This window comes from Alosa pseudoharengus, unplaced genomic scaffold (genome assembly GCF_046254945.1).
Source record: "Alosa pseudoharengus isolate Yale_2024_CS ecotype anadromous, Long Island Sound unplaced genomic scaffold, YU_APseudo_1.1 YU_APseudo_1.1_scf_4, whole genome shotgun sequence".
In the NCBI taxonomy this organism is placed as follows: Eukaryota; Metazoa; Chordata; class Actinopteri; order Clupeiformes; family Clupeidae; genus Alosa; species Alosa pseudoharengus.
The window spans coordinates 22,926,101-22,942,354 of record NW_027468774.1 but is presented as its reverse complement, the minus strand read 5'-3'; the positions used below and the strand labels follow the sequence as shown (position 1 = coordinate 22,942,354).

At 42.8% G+C, this 16,254-nt stretch overlaps 1 protein-coding gene across 1 annotated transcript in view; it reads left to right on the top strand.

The window, feature by feature from the left end:
- The window catches only part of LOC143103060 (shisa family member 6), a 50,915-nt gene extending 46,637 nt beyond the window's left edge, over positions 1–4,278 (top strand). Inside the window, exon 8 of the mRNA XM_076266846.1 lies at positions 3,214–4,278. Coding sequence (XP_076122961.1) covers positions 3,214–3,914 — 701 coding nt within the window. The 3' untranslated portion in view covers positions 3,915–4,278. The remainder of the gene's footprint in view (positions 1–3,213) is intronic.
- Positions 4,279–16,254: the final 11,976 nt, after the last annotated feature.

The following is a 16,254-nucleotide window of genomic DNA, read 5'->3' as shown; positions in this document are numbered from 1 at the left end:
GTGACGATGTACAGTATGCATGCACTGACGCAAGCAACCGAGACAAACGCACGAGGACCGATGCACTGGTAACCCCGCCTCCCACTCCAACATGCAGAGACCAGCAGCTCATTGAAGCAGCGCATATATGTGACTCAATTCCATGCACAAGCCTTTTCATGGTGGTTTCCAGATATGGGAGTTTGACCACATTCCTGTTGAATGTTGACTAATTGTCATCTGATTGAGTCTTGTCTGTACAATTCACATCTGTGTTCTTCTCACGTGGTCAGTATCACAGGGCTGTGACATGCTAGATCTTTTGCACATCATCTCCCACTTTACAAGCACTGAAACTGATTCCCTGTTGCATGCTGGCAGTCACATTTGTACAGCATTATGCCTGCTGTGGTTTGTTACATTACTGTAATGTTCAAGAGGGTGTGTAAAAGACTCCAACACAAACACTGTACTGAAATGAGGAAAATACAACAGTATGATGAATGGAAAGGGAAATGTCTTACTGGGACACACCTAGCTATTTTATCACTAGAAACTAGGAAAACGTTAAAAAGGTTGTCCTATAAACCTTGCCATCATCCCAGCTGATTGTTGTATCCTTATGGGAATCACGCAAAAGCACCTTCACATCCTGTATACGTTACCTGTGTGACTGTCCCGCAGAGACTTCAGTCTTTAGAGAATAGCTAGCCTCAACAAATTAATGAGCTCCCCGCTCATGAAACCATCTGGCCACAGCCATGGAGGTGAATGCCCACATTAAACTGATATGTTCTTTTCCCAGACAACCCCTAACTCACACACACGCTGCCCTTGAGATGAAACTACGCATAAGCACAGACCACTCTAAGACAGGGGTAAAAACGACATGTTCAGCAGTCTTGAGGGGCTGAGTGCAGACAGAGAAGGGGATGGGGGGGTGGAGGGGGGGGTTGTATCTGATCACACTCTCTCTCTAGTTTTCTCCTGCTGTCTAATCACAATAAAAAGGATTAAAAGACTGTTCAAAACAACACAAGGCCTCATCTAATCCCTCCTATGTGTCCTGGCGGATACAATCATATTATTTGTGCTAACTCTATTCTTTTAGGCTAGCCCTGATGCTAAATCCCCTCTCCAAAGATCACTTTGGAAGGAAAGGTTTCACAGGAGGGCAGGTTTTGGCCTCGCTGTGCTCCAGACTGGGGATCAATAGCTGCCCACGCTGTGGATGAATATAGGCACGCTCTAATGATCACAGGCCTGGACGCCAGCCACCTGCTGCTAATTAGCTGCCCAGCGCGGCCTGATTGTCTGGGGTTGTTTTATCTCTAATAGGGGCCTCGCTTTCGTCTCGCCACAAGCGGAGATACTGTAGATTGGACTGAATCAGCTGTAATTCTACAGAACAATAGAACATTAAGTGTGATTAGTTAGATAAGGCATCCATTCACTGAGATGGACAAATAAAGTCCACAAACTTGTGTTTGAATGGACTTTATATATTGTCAGCCCAACAGCCTAAAAAGATTTGCATTAACAGCGAGACCTATGCTTACACCACCAAACAAACCTAACATCCAACTTTGATTCCAGAACAAGGTTTCTGTGTAGTTAATCCTATATGTATTCTTTCCCACTTTCCTTAACTGAGCCCAAAAAGAGTTATGACTGCAGCCTGAATGAGCTCCAGTTACTTTTCCCTATTCTGACATACAGTACATTTCTTGTCCATTTCACATAATTAGAAAGCTCATTCCCATCTATCCATGTGTCAACTGTACAAAAACCAGATCAGTTTTTGAATTCATGAAAGAAAGAGCTGGAATAAAAGCAACCCTTCCCTGTGAGAAACTCGGTTAATGAGGGCCTTAGCGTGAGTGCCATCCACAGGAACCAGAGAATTCAGACGAGCCGGTTTTTAAAGAAAGGCAGTCATGCAGAGTCGAGCCGACCAATTAAGACCCAGAGAGCAGGGAGGATGAGTGCCCTCACTAGGCCCTGCCCAGGGTCAAGCAGTCAGCTCCGCTCTTTGCCAGAGCTTCATCGAGGGGCGAGTGTGTGTGCACGCGTGTGTGTATATGTGTGTGTGTATTTGTGTGTGCCGTGGTGCCCAGCACTGGTGCAGAGGCCCTTCATGTTGTGCCACACCAGCTGCCCTGAGCTCCTAATAGGCGCTTGCCGAGTGGTCAAGCCTCACTGAGCTGACATTTGTAAGTTAAGCTAAGCTAAGCACACTTCTCATAACCATGACACCCCCCTATTCTTCTACAAGAATCTACAATATTTCCTCCTCCTTATGCCATACCTTGAAATATCTTAGAACATAGGGCAGAACAAAAACATTTGACTAACTTTCAGAAGCTCACTTTCTGAACTTTGTGATGTGTGCAGTGTGCTAATGGTCTCTGGGTCTGGAAGCTGTGGCTGTGCAACTTTAAAAGAAGTAGTGAAATAATAATAATAATAATATTAAATAATACATTTTATTTATAATGCACTTTTCATCATAGATCTCAAAGTGCTACAGGTTAAAAAAAGATGAGCAGTTTAAGGAAAAAGGTTTTAAAAAACATCTAAAGGGGACCAAAAGCTTTGCTAAAAAGAAATGTCTTAAGACCTTTTTTAAAACAGTCAGTGGATTGTGGTGCCCTCAAGGTGTCAGGGAGGGCATTCCACAGACGTGGGGCAGCAGCACAGAAGGCCCTATCTCCCATGGTCCTGACTCTGGTTCTGGGTATGTGGAGGAGGTTTGAGTGAGTTGAGCGGAGGGAGCGTGTTGTGTTTTGTGGGTTGATAATTTCTTTGAGGTAGGGGGGGCATGTCCATTGGTGAGTGAGGAGGGAAACCTTGTACTCAATCCTGGTGGAGACAGGAAACCAGTGGAGTGAGTAGAGAATGGGGGTAATGTGCTCATGTTTCCACACTCTCATCAGGATCCTAGCTGCAGAGTTTAGGATGTACTGAAGCCTCTGCAGACTCTTGCTAGGGATCCCAATGAGAAGTTTGTTACAGTAGTCCAGTTCAGTGAAGTAGTTGCTGTAGTTCTTTACAAATGTGATTATCAGTGTCAATATTCATGTTCAGCTCCATGGCCACCAGAGGATGAGATCATCTCACCAACATATTCATACAAAAATAAGGGAGCTGTGAGAGAGAAGCTATGCTGTCTTTTAGCCCCAGATTCAGAACTATTCAGTCTAACTTATCCTCCTTTTCTCCTTCCGCACGCAGCCGACGACATGGATGAGTACTACAGCCGGAAGCGCAGTCACCTGCCCGACGTGGCTCCCCGGGGGGGGCTGCCCACGCACCTGGTGAAGCTGAGTGGTGATGGACCCAGCCAGCAGCAGCCCAGGCAGAAGCCGAAGCGCGTGCAGAGGGCCATGTCCCAGGACCACGTGCTCTCCCCGGCTCGAGCGCCGCTCCGCCAGGAGTACAGCCTGGCCGCGTACAGCAGTGGCGGTGGGGGTGGTGGAGGAGGAGGCGGCGGCGGCGGCAGGGAACGTCCCCTCTCGCCGTACCACGGCCGCATCCTGTCGGAGGAGCAGCTGCTCTCGGCCGACCGGCTCCACTCGCAGGACCCGCTGCTGTCGCCCGACAAGATGCTCTCGCTGCGGCGCTCCAACTTCCGCGAGAAGGGCGCCATGTCGCGGGCGCTCTCGCACGCGGACATGTACATGCCCACCACACCCGTCATGGACCGCCACTACAAGATGACTAAGATGCACTCGCATCCCAGTGCCTCCAGCAACGACCACCACGACCACCACAACCACAACCTGCTGTCCGTCAACCCGCCCAGTAGCACCAACAAGCGCCAGGCCTTCGCCTCGCGGCGGACCCACACCGTTGACCATCTCCAGTACATCCCTGGCCCTGGCCATCAGCACCACCAGTATCGCACGGCCAGCAAGACCGAAGTAACTGTTTAACGCAGCGAGAATCTATAGGGGAGGCTGGGTGAAACAGAATTCTTGAGAAGGACCGTAAAACTGAACAGAGAGATTTGACAAACAGTAGCTACAACAGCAACAGGGTAGTGCTGAACCCCTACCCCCCATGACAGCTTGGTTCGGCTGGGGAGTTGTCCTACTTGGCAAAGAGGTCTCCTTTTTAATCAATTCCATTTGAAAACTATCCTTTGCTTTCAGTTCATGCTTCTCTCTTTCTGCCATCCCCGTTGGGTTATCACGAGTAGGATCTACAGATTCTCCCGACCAAAAACATTTTTTTTTCCACTATTAGGGCAAACATAAGGGCTTTGCACGTGGAGGCAGAAGGAGCTTTCGTTGAAAACAGTTGGCTGAACTTGAGGGATATTTTTAAAATATTAAGGTGGACCTGGCAAAGAGACTGTATTAACTTTATAAATACATGAATAGATTTAATATTTGTATTTCCAGTCCTTGTTATAGCTTTAGAGTTTCTTCTTGATTATATAAACTGTTGATAGCACTTCTGGCAGTGCCTCTCAAAAATTGTCCCATTTCAGCGACGAAATGGAAATGTGGGTTAAAAAGCACAATCAATTTGTTTTTCTCCCCGTTCTCCTCCTTCATTTTGTTCTTTCATTCTCTTTTTGAAAAATGGCCAGTGCATATCCGCTTCTTAGTGAAAAACAGTGGCAATTTCCTTTGCTTTAGATGATTGTAAATAGGCTATGTGAGCAGTATTACAATGGTAGGGTGCTGGCCTGGAGTCTCAACTTTCATTATCCATTTGAGCACAGGGGTCAAAGACAGGCAAGTGTCATTTCTGACCCAACAGACCATAGAGTACACAATTGATGCTACAAAATTGTACAATAACGTGTGCAACATATAGTCCTCCCTCGTTTATATCCATTTTTCTTTTTTTCAATCTTGAAGAGTGATTGTGAATTAATATGTTCCACATCCAATCGCACACCCCTGTCCACAGGCAGCTTCACAAAACTCACTTACGCTACAGATCAACGTTATTGAGAACATGTTGGTTCTTATTGTTTACGTTCTAAACCAACTAACAGGCCATGTCTCTGTACTTTCAAATGTCTCCTGGCATCCCAGTATATGAATTTTTCAGTGTGGTGTTGTGTAATGACATGCGTTTGTCGGAATTAAAGTAATACACGTTCTGTAATGGTTACACTGTCCCAGCAGTTTGTATGTGACTGAACTGATCAGAGAAGAATACATTGTTCTGAGTACCTCTAGAAATATCAGTAAGGCTTAAGACTGTGGATTGTGTGTCCTGTAGTTTTAATTAAAGCAATGCCTTAACATGTGGAGGCCCAAATCATACCATTTCATTTTCTGTCATTTTGATTTGTAGTCGTTGGGTTGCTATTAACATGTCCTTGTCCTACATTTTGACTCAGACGAGATAATAGAGAGTGATAATAGCTGAGACATTACCTCACATTTCTACAAGGAAAACATTTCAATAGAGGGTCGAGAATTTAATTGGTTTGTTATTGTATTATGTGTTATATTGTTCACCATCTTAATTGTTTCTTCTGACTGAGGCAATATCCTTGCCTTGCCCCATAAAGAATTGGTCTCTTTCCTTGACTGCCGTTAACTCTGTACAGGTGAGCCAGAACTGGCCCAGACTGACTCAGCAGAGACCGCAGCCATCTGGATCGGAACACACACTGGCCCTGACAACAAGCTTCTAGCCTATCAGCTCACTGACTGTTTCTCTGTAACGTTCTTGCTTCCATACAAAGCACATTCTGTGAGTCCTGTTTCAAACTATTATCATTCTGGTGAAGTCTGGGATTGTTTTTTACATGTTTCCCAAGTATACTGTCTCTGTTGATTATGAATAAAGGGAATTTAGCCAAGTCAGGAGTGATTGTACATACTCTGGCACTGCTTCAGACTAATTTGTTGAAACTGCTGAACAGCTTTATTTATCTTACTGTAGCAAGGTGGCAACAGAAATGGCAAAGCAAGATTTGCATTTCAATATGGTATTTCTATGTGAAGCATTTGTGGTCCTGAAACACTGAGGTTGGTCTGTCTAGAAACAGCAAAAAGTAGGACAAGAACCAGAACCACACGCAGGTCCAACAGTTTAAGTAAATTCTCAGATTTAAATCCTAAACTAATTTTTCACATCACCATATACAACACTCCAACAGCCTCATCCTCATTATTTTGCTGCATCCTTTGCTGTGAAAACACAAGTTCAGGTCAGTCCATTAATATCATTGATGGACTTCCAAAAGCCTTTCCCATCACAGTCATAAATGATGCATGCCTTCATTTGGACTGTGTTGACTCATTGCCTCCATAACTGAAATTAGCACTTTCCCTCTCAAATTAATGTGACATAAATTGTGTGATGGGTGTGACATTAAACTAAAAGTAACTACTAAAAGTTAAGTCTAGCTCTTCAGGTATTGGATATACTGTATGTTCACATTTAAATAAATAATAAGAAGATAGAAAACATGATCAGCTTATTGTGGGTACAAAAATTAATTGACTTATTGATCTTTGATGATCATTAGCTGTCTCGCAAATTACCAGAAAGTTTTCAGAAGAGTGTATTCAGCTGAATAGTGTTGCTTTTAGTCGTTTTTGTATACTTTCTGCTGTGGTTATTATTTTTCCGGCACCGCACATTTTGTCTCCCCAGTCAAGCTGGTTTCTTCATCAGAGATACCCCCGTTGAGTGACCAATTCATTAAAAGCTGAGCAAGCGCATAACAATACCAATGGCTTTAATAACCTCCGCTCCACAGGGCACCATTTCAGCTGAACTCCTAAAAGCCTCTGGGTTGTTTTCCTCACACCAGACACTGAACGCACAGTGATAAGGGATTCAAACTCGCAGCTCCTTGGAAAAACAAACCTGACGAGAGAAAAAAAATAAAACACCACGGAAACCATTTAGTTTGATGACATAGATATTTCTACCCACTGTGTCCTTCTAGAGGCCTCTGGTACGAGCACTGCTCTTTCCATTCACAGTGAGGGTGGGCGGGATGTGCGCGCGCCGCAGGATGAAAACTCCAGTAAAGGCTTGCAGTCACGGCTCTTTACAAACCTGCCGTAGAAATGGGTGGGAAAGTGAGCGCTGCTCTTGTTTTCATCATACTGCATCTATTTGCATTTAGATGGAAAAAGCACAGGGCTCTCTCTGCAAGGTGAGGAGCACCACGCCAGGGCATGGGTCAATAGCAAGGGCACCCGCAGAGCCTGATGTGTGTGTGTGTGTGTGTGTGTGTGTGTGTGTGTGTGTGTGCGTGTGCGTGTGCGTGTGTGTGTGTTTGTGTGTGTGTGTGTGTGTGTGTGTGTGTGTGTGTGAAAGAGAGAAAGAGAGAGAGAGGGGTGCATGTCTAGCCTGTGTATGCATAGTTGTGGCTTAGCTCTCTAACAAGGCCATTTTGAACAGCAGATATGTTTCCTGAGCTCAAACTCAAGCAACACCAGTGCTTTCAGAGAACGAAAAAAGTCCTCTGTCTCACAGAAAGTAAACAATTACTTCCGTTCAAATGCCTCATTGCGAATAACACCTGCTGTTACAATGCCACCAATTAGCATAATGAAACACCACTCTGGTGCACTTAAACAGTTTTGACTGCAGAAGGAGTGCAATCCTCTGTCTCCCTCATAGCAAATGAGAGCAAATTGCACAGTCTGCCATGTTATGGATACTTGAATATGGATATGTGATTCTGAATTGAACTACTCACTGCACTGTTGTGAAAATTTGTAGGGATATGTAACTATCAAGTTCATGGAAAAGCAGGACAGTCATCTACATGCTAACAAGGACAAGGATGATGGTAGGATCATAGATGGATTTTTTTTTAAATCACAAATATTACACAATGTCACAAAGTCATCAAGATTATTGTCAGGTCATATATAACATTACACATACTCGGCCATCTTTGCAGACTTAGAGTTGACATGCTCCATTCACACCTGACAGACAGGATCTGATCTTGGCCATTTCACACCTTCAAGCAGTTGCATACACACCCTCCATTAAAATGTGATCTCACAAGCTTCTCTTTTCTCAGATCTTACCTACTCATGAGCAGTGCATAATTCCATCATCCTGCTGGAGGAGAGGCTGGGGACCGGCTAGCTGTCTAATAAAAATGGGTATGCGATGCGTTGTTGCATGTTTTCCTATTCTTTTTGACGCTGATGGAGTTAGCTCTTCCAGTAAAGGGGGGGGGGGGGGGGGGGGGGTGTCAGCCTAGCGGCCCAGATTAAATCTCCCAGCCTGAGAGATGTTGGAGGCATCAAACTGGAGGAAAGGGGAGCAGGCTTGGGCCTGGGGATTAGAGATAAACAAGTGTTTGCCACAAAGATCTCTGATGTGGAGTAAACATGTAACTGACTCCACATTCGTTCTGCTTCAGAGGGTCTGGAGAAAGGGGTCACTCTGAGTACAGATGAACAGTCACTACTTTTCAATTTGAAATCATGCGCTCACACCATCCTAAGCAGACAAGAGCCAAACTAAAAAGTACCAAGCTGATATCTTCTAAAAAATGAAGGTTCTTTTCTCTGTCTTCTTGTTTAATAGTGCACGTTTCGTTGTTACACAGGGCTCCTTCGGTTTTATTAAAAAAAAAGAGAGCAGGTAAGAGAGGGGAGATTAAAAAAAATATATGTTGAAAAGGGGATCAGAGAGCAAGGAGGAGAGGCAAAAATAAATAAAAAAGGAACGAGATAAAGTGAAAAATAAATTATAAATATGAGAACATGCAGCTGATTATTATCTTGGAGGCAGAAGCAGAGCAAATTAAAGGAAGATTCTGTCCTTTTTAAACTTATTTTTGGTAATTAACGTCAGGACTTAATAGCGTTTTGTTTGGGGCAGCATAGTATGGACTTTAATTGGCTTTCCACAGCAGACTGTTTGGGAAGATACACCATCCCCAGGGTTTTCAAACAAAAACAGAAAACAATTATTTCCCCAGCGTACAAGATTAAAACCTGTGCTTTAGCTTTGCAGAATAAGCCACAGTTCATATCTACATCCAAGCCAAGGCCAGTTGACCATGGGGTGCATATGAATGAAGCACTGAACACTCGATAGCACAGGCAAAAATCTTCACAGATGTGACCGAAATCAAAGTCATCAGCCCTCCCTAAAACAATATGAGGTAACAATGCAAGCCCCCAAGCAAGGGCAAATCACCACAATTACTGCTATTATAATTACCATCATCGTTTGTTGGGCGGATGCCCCTTCCTGTCAATAGAGTATCTCAAGTTCAACTAGTGAAGCTTTTGAGAGAGGAAGGTGGGGAGGGGGAGAGGGGCTGTGGAATGTTTGCAGTCATCAGTCACACTTGATTGGTCCCAGTAATGAACTGCATTGATGGCCCCACCATCACATATCACTGCTCAGCCAAGGTAGCAGGGAGTGATCATAGAGAAGAAGCTCCAAAAATAGGACCTGTGTCGTCAACACTGAGGCCTCCGCTGGCTAACCCTTATTTGCAGAATGCCTGGTCTTTGCTCTGCCTCTTGTTCTGTTGGCAGGATACCTGTCTGGAGTCACTAAATTTGAACAAATCCACAACGGAGCACAGCCCTTATTTTCTCCCCAAGTCTCAGATGGTTCACAACTCTGGATGCTCTGGAGTTGACTAGGTGTGCTTTCCCATTAACCACTGTCATTTTAAAGGAGTGCAAAGCCGTTGCTGATCGATAGGGTCGGCCGGCACAGAGCAGGTAGACTGCAGAGGTGGGAGTCTTGCTCAGACACGGGACATTCATCTTCCACCTGCAGTGGATGTGTGGCCATGTGATTGGGTGCTTACACTGCCTGGCCTGCACACCCTCCAGGACCGGACATTGTTTCACCTTTTAGCAATTGAAGTTGAAAGCCAGTCAGAAGTGTCACACAAAGCTTTGAATAGCAATGAATTTACTTTGAATTTACTGTTGTTCTGACATAACGGCACATAGTACGAAGCCTGAATTAGTAGTTCATTATTCAAGACCGAGGCTCTAGTATCCACTTGACATAATACCACACCGCCGTGTTGTGTGTGTATGCATGGCATAACACACTGCAGCAGACCCAGATACCAAGCAAGATAATAATGAGATTATGAACAACTGTATGTGATCATCTGTTTTTCTAAGAGCAACAACTTAACATGGTTTATAGGGTTGTAAGATTAAGGTTACACTCACCGAGTCATAAACCTCAACCTTAGTCCTGACAGCTCCCAGCATCGCCAGATTGTTAACACACTGTATTTGCTATTGAATTAAAGTGGGAGCATTCTTTTGCAGCATTCAGTTTGCCTCGTTTTTTCTATCACCACAGGATGAAAACATGCCTTTAGTTGAATAATACCCACTTAGCATCTTCGTAGCCCATTGAGGCTAAAGTTGTATTTTTGTCTTGCATAATGTCAGATTTCTTTATCACAATGCCAGGATCAAATCACTGCTCAGTCATATCCTAAGTGTTCAGAATTGTAACAATGATTAAAATGCAGAAAGTAGATTTGGAGCGAGCAGAACCATGCAAGGAGGTAAATAACATCTCATGAATAATTCACAACTTTAGTCTTGGGTAAACAACATTTATAATAAACAGAGAAAGCAAGAAAATCAAAGCCTCCAAAAATGTAATGGTAACGACAATGCTTAGCTTGTCCTGCAAACAAACAATCTTCATACATCAAACAAATCTGCCAAGCACGGAAATGAAGTCTGTGTACAAAGGCTCTGTCTCAATAACAACCTTAAATGTTTAATCTGTTGGAAATGTTTAACACGTTGACTAACTGCTCAGGTATTCACAATTTGCTCAGGCAGAAAATAAAAAGAGAAGTAAAAAGAAACACAACCTTGGTGACCGAGTTGCTGTAAGCCACATGAGAAGAGTGCTGTAAGCCACATGAGAAGAGTGCTGTAAGCCACATGAGAAGAGTGTGGCTGTGGCTGAAATTACATTTCTGTATTATCTCAGCCTGTGATGGGTGGCAGACTAAGCTCAATATTCTCTATGAATGTGACTGAGGAATCAATTCCATTGACCTGATTCAGGGGGATCATATGAAGTGTTCTCCATTTTATGCAAAAAACAGCTGACAGCAGAAGCCGAATTTAGCAAATGTTGTCTGAAATGGCCTCGGATAGATATTTCTTGTGCTACGCTCTTAATAAGACAGCAATGACCAGGGAGAGGAAATATTCCACCTGACAAAAGAGAACATCAGACAGCCATCTGAATTAATCATATCGTACCCATAGTCTCTAATGAGCCAAATGACCCCTGTTCAGTCGGAAGCCTCTCTATTGCATTCGCTGCATTGGTCTACTCTGGGCTTGTTTCAGTGAATCAATTAATTGGACATCGTCCAAACCTTCATATTGAAAGACTCTTTTCCGCACACTAGTTTGCACATGATATGTGAGTTTCCTTTCTCCTCCTCCTCCTCTAGAACTTACTTGGCAAGCCCAAATCTGCTGTGCTCGGAGGCATTAATAAAATGGTTAACAGGATAATTTCGGCGATTTTTCACATAGGTCTCTGTTTCTTGAGGTCACAGGGTACTGCCAGTGCGAAAAATACCCGAAAACAATCCGTTCTACCTAGCTCGAGTTGCTGCAGCCAACAACTAGCCAGGCAGTTATAGTGCTACACTCTGGGGGCAGGTTCATGAACCCCCATGTTAATGCCCCCAGAGTGTAGGCCTATACTTTGTGTTCTGTCTTTGTCGGATTTTCTGTTTTTTTCCATAAATATATCCATTAATATGTGCATGCTTAGCACACTAAATCAACATGTATATACCAATTCAGTTTTGTCCTTGACCCACCTGACAATTAAAATAGATCCAAATGTCAGTGTATTGCCAGTCGTTGTCATTCTGTAAAGAGAGCCCTGCAGGAAGAGCAGCTCCAGAGGAGTCGTTGTTGTAATTCAGTGCTTTTATCAAGGTTTGTGGGGGGACTATAAGAGTCTGACTGCCATTGTGATACATTGGCTTTGTGAAAGCACACACCACTGGAGCTGAGGGCAGGGCTGAAGCGGCCCTCCACCTCCCACTGTTCTGGAAAGGTCAGCCCGGGGAGTGGCCATTCACTGTGCTAATAAGGGCGGCCATGTTGCCTCACACTTCAAAACACAGGTGCAGGCACTCGTGACATGCCATGGCACCTTTGCCACTGACTGACATTTAAAGGCTTTTGCCGATAATAATACACTATTTCACAATTCTGTGAGACACAAAGAATATAGTCAAGCCTCTCAGGAATGTCAAAAATATACCACCCTTTTAGATTTAAAACTAAACAAAAAAAAATGTAATGAATATGTCGTACAAAAATAAAGATATGAAAAATGTCCAATATATAATGAAATACCCCTACACGGAGCTATTTCTGCATCATGTTTAAATGTATAGCACACATCCCACTGCAATAAGAGTAAAGAGCGTTTTCAAATTACACAGTCATGATTGCATTCCACTTTGCTCTGGGCCTAGACTGCATAGCTGGGAAGCTGCCAGCATCTTTGAAATAGTAAGATGCATAATGGACGTGCATGGATCAATGCAAACTTCCCCTTCTCTAAAAGTACCTTTCAAGCACCAAATGCCAAAGGGCTGTCTGTGACTAAAGATGATGCCGTTACTGTGTCTGCCTAATAAAATCACAACTTTAAGAAGCATCTATGAGCCACATCATAGAATGTTTCGAAATATAATGGCAGAGAAGCACTACCAGCAGTAATCCTCCCCCCTGTAAGAGATAGAAAGATACAAAAAAGTTGTGCTGGGTCTTTGAGAAGATAGAGAGAGATGACAGTGCTTTAAAAAATAAATAAATAAATACATCTTTGCTGACGGGCACAGTTAATCAATACCTTTGACTGCTCAGGGAAGATTAGCATTTCTGTCTAATTTCTGTAGCAAGTCGTATGGGCTGAGGCATATCAGAGGTTGCCAACCATGATATCACCATTCAGTGCAGACTCCACTGCCAGCAGCTACATGTCAGAATAATGGAGAAATCCTATATGTTCATAGTGATGCTGCACTGACGTGTTGTTTTGGATCAGAGATTAGTGACATATCCATTGACCCTTTCAGAGAGGCAAATAACACACTGCTCAGACGGGCAGCTCACTTTTTTTTCTTCAAGAGGCTGAAAGGAACAACGCATTGATGCGGGCCTCTCGACCTGAGTGTGCGCTTACTGGTGCCATTATGTGTCGATCTGACCCTGACGATTGGACCCACTTGCGAGGTGTCATGCACTCGCTGATAGCTCAAAACTGGACTGAGACCACCTTCTGATTACAATTTTTTTTTCCTGTTAATTGAATGTCCTTTTCCCCCTTTTTTGGGAAGATTTCAAAATGTGGAGGGCAGCCTATCCAGTTTAACACCTTTTAGTTTAGATTCTTATAGAGAGAATTCAAAGTGTTACATCCATCACATTCAAGTGTTTGTGTTTATTTTGATCTAAAACCATGGTAAGAATTTCTCTCGAGCTTGAAATACAGTTGTGCTCATAAGTTTACATACCCTGTACATACAATGCTAAAGTTGACTAAAAAAAAGAGGAATACAAAAAGCATCTTTTGGAAATTGATCTTAATGCCTTAAAGCAACACCAAAGAGTTTTTTGTACCTTAAAATAATGTTTCCAAAATCGTTTCAGTGGTTCATCAACTCGTAACAGGGTGCAACCTGTTACCTCTAATAACCGCGCTATGCAAGTTTGCCAGATCGGGTAGCGGATCTGTTGTTCAATGGATTGAGACACAAGAAGCTACAAATTTGACTTGCATCTGATGTTGCAATAAATCATACTTTTCTAAAATCATGCAACTTTCTCTACCTTGTCTGTGGACATCGTTATTTGCTAAGCCAGTGCTGGATAAACAAATAGCATCATGGGACAGAGGAAAAGTTATTTGGTGTTGCTTTAATTAAAAAAAAAAAATGAGGAAAATCCAACCTTTAAGGACACCAATTTTCTTTGTGAATGAATAATGTATCGTAAATAAATACATGTTCTTCCTTAAAATACAGGGGCCATAAGTATATGTAACCAATGTGTAAATAACTTTTTCTTCTAGTTACTGTAACCACACAACACACAAGAGTCAGAGGAATTGCGATATAAAAATACAGGATTTATTTGTAATACAGTCACTTAGTTCATTGAGAAGGAATCCAACAGTCCATAGATCCACACAGAGGAGGGAGAAGGAGCCAGCTAGACGCAGCAGCAAACGCAGGCAGATTCGTGAGGGGGCGGGGTCACACCGTGACTGACGTCAGGTACCAGGGTCAGGCAGACAGCAGACACACGCACACTGGCGGAGGAAAAGAGAGAGAAACTAATGCGAGTCGGAGGGCATAGGAGACAGGACATTTACATGGAAGACTCCAATATTAAATGTTCCCCAACAACAATTCAGTGTGAGAGAGTAGGAGAGGACAGCACACGCACAAAATCTTCACGTCAATGTCCAAAACACAATAAAGCTTCACACAGCAATTACGATGCAATTGAGTCCATACAAATACTGGAAATATTCCTTCTCAATGTCCAACTGTAACGTGATCTTAGAGTAGCCCAATCCAGACAGCAGTGGGTTAACAGTCCCCTCTCGTACCACAGCCCATCTAGTGTAGATTTAAGGAGCGTGTACTAACTTGGCAGAGGAGCGATGAGAAGTCGCACCTCCGGTGTAGGTCAATAGGCAACACAGAGGCCTGTAGCAGCAGCGCTGGTTCAATCCACAAACAGCAATATGCCCACGCTGGTTACGATCGGTAACAGTGTACTTCCCTCTGGCTGGAGCTGTAGGAACAGTTTTCTTTTCCCCAGGTTCTCCGCACGACGGTCCCGTCTTTGCTCGTCTCTCCCACAGAGATCAAACGGAAGGTTAGAAAGCCACTTCCTCCTCTCATGCGAGGGGATCCGGTCACTTAAAAAACGCTGTCAATAATTATCCAATTCACCACACCTGTGACAATTACGCCTGTGCTCGTCTCATATGATAACGCAAGACAGGTGAGCAGAGCATGTCATACCACAAGCCACCACCAGGACGCAGACATAACAAACAAACACAGACAATTAGTCCCCGTGACATATACATACCCCTGGGTCATTCTTCAATTAGGGGAACTTTTATGTCCCCAGGTTATAAATTCATGTTAGAAATACTATATTACAAAATAAATAGTTTAGTTATTTCAAATAATGTTTATTGCACCACCAAAAAAAGTAATACACTAAAATCTTTATGATTTATATTTTTAAAAATGTTTTTAACACCAATATTTGGCTACTTAGGCCTTGTCCCCAACCCAGACTTTCAAACTTTTCTGCTCTTAAAATGTGACTAAATGTTATCATTTCATTAAAAATCACAACATATCTTTAAATAGTAACTTGCATTTTATGCATTATTTAGGTTCACATCTATACAATTTGTGAATATTTTTAACAATTTAGTATTGTCCCCCAACAATACCGTCATTACCGCGACAGTCTATGAATACTACTAGGATTTTTTTAGGATAAGACTTGTTTGTGCTGTAACCATGGAAATGAATAGTGACAGGGAAGCACATGTCAGCCATGAGAGAAGAGTGATATCTGATGTCTGAAAAAGTAAGTAATTTAATCATGTGTTCCTTCTGATCATGGAGTAGACTTATTCAGTGTCATTACCATAAATGCTGTTGCAGCAATATTTTTATGAAAAAAATGAAATATTCACATTATTTATGTGTATTTAAAGTTCATGTTGTACTAGCTGATGAACGATGTTAGCAAATCCATGATCTTTTTTCTTGAAATAAGATGAAAAATGTCATTACCGCAACCGTCATTACCAACACAAAACTTGTTGTGATGGTGATGGCGGTAATGACAGGTGATGGTGGTAATTACAAGTTTTCTGTTTCACCATCTATATTTTATCATCTGTTTAGAAATTAAGCTAAAGAAGCCTAATGGTGTGATGTTGCAATGAAACTCAAGTGAGAGACCTTACTTCCTAAAACTAATTTACCCTATTTTTTTTCAACTAGCATGACTCCCAAGACATTTGCAGAAAGGTCTAGAGAATACAGGGGAAAAGTATAGGAAGACCTCTTTTTTCTGTCAGTCAAGGAACAATAATAAATGCTAGGCCTACAAATATTTTATGCAAATATTTAACCTTATACTGACTTAACCTTAACTTTTACAGATGTCCACTCTAGCACGCATTTAACATTGGAAGTATACCTAAAAATTGTCAATGACCAGTTGCCATGAA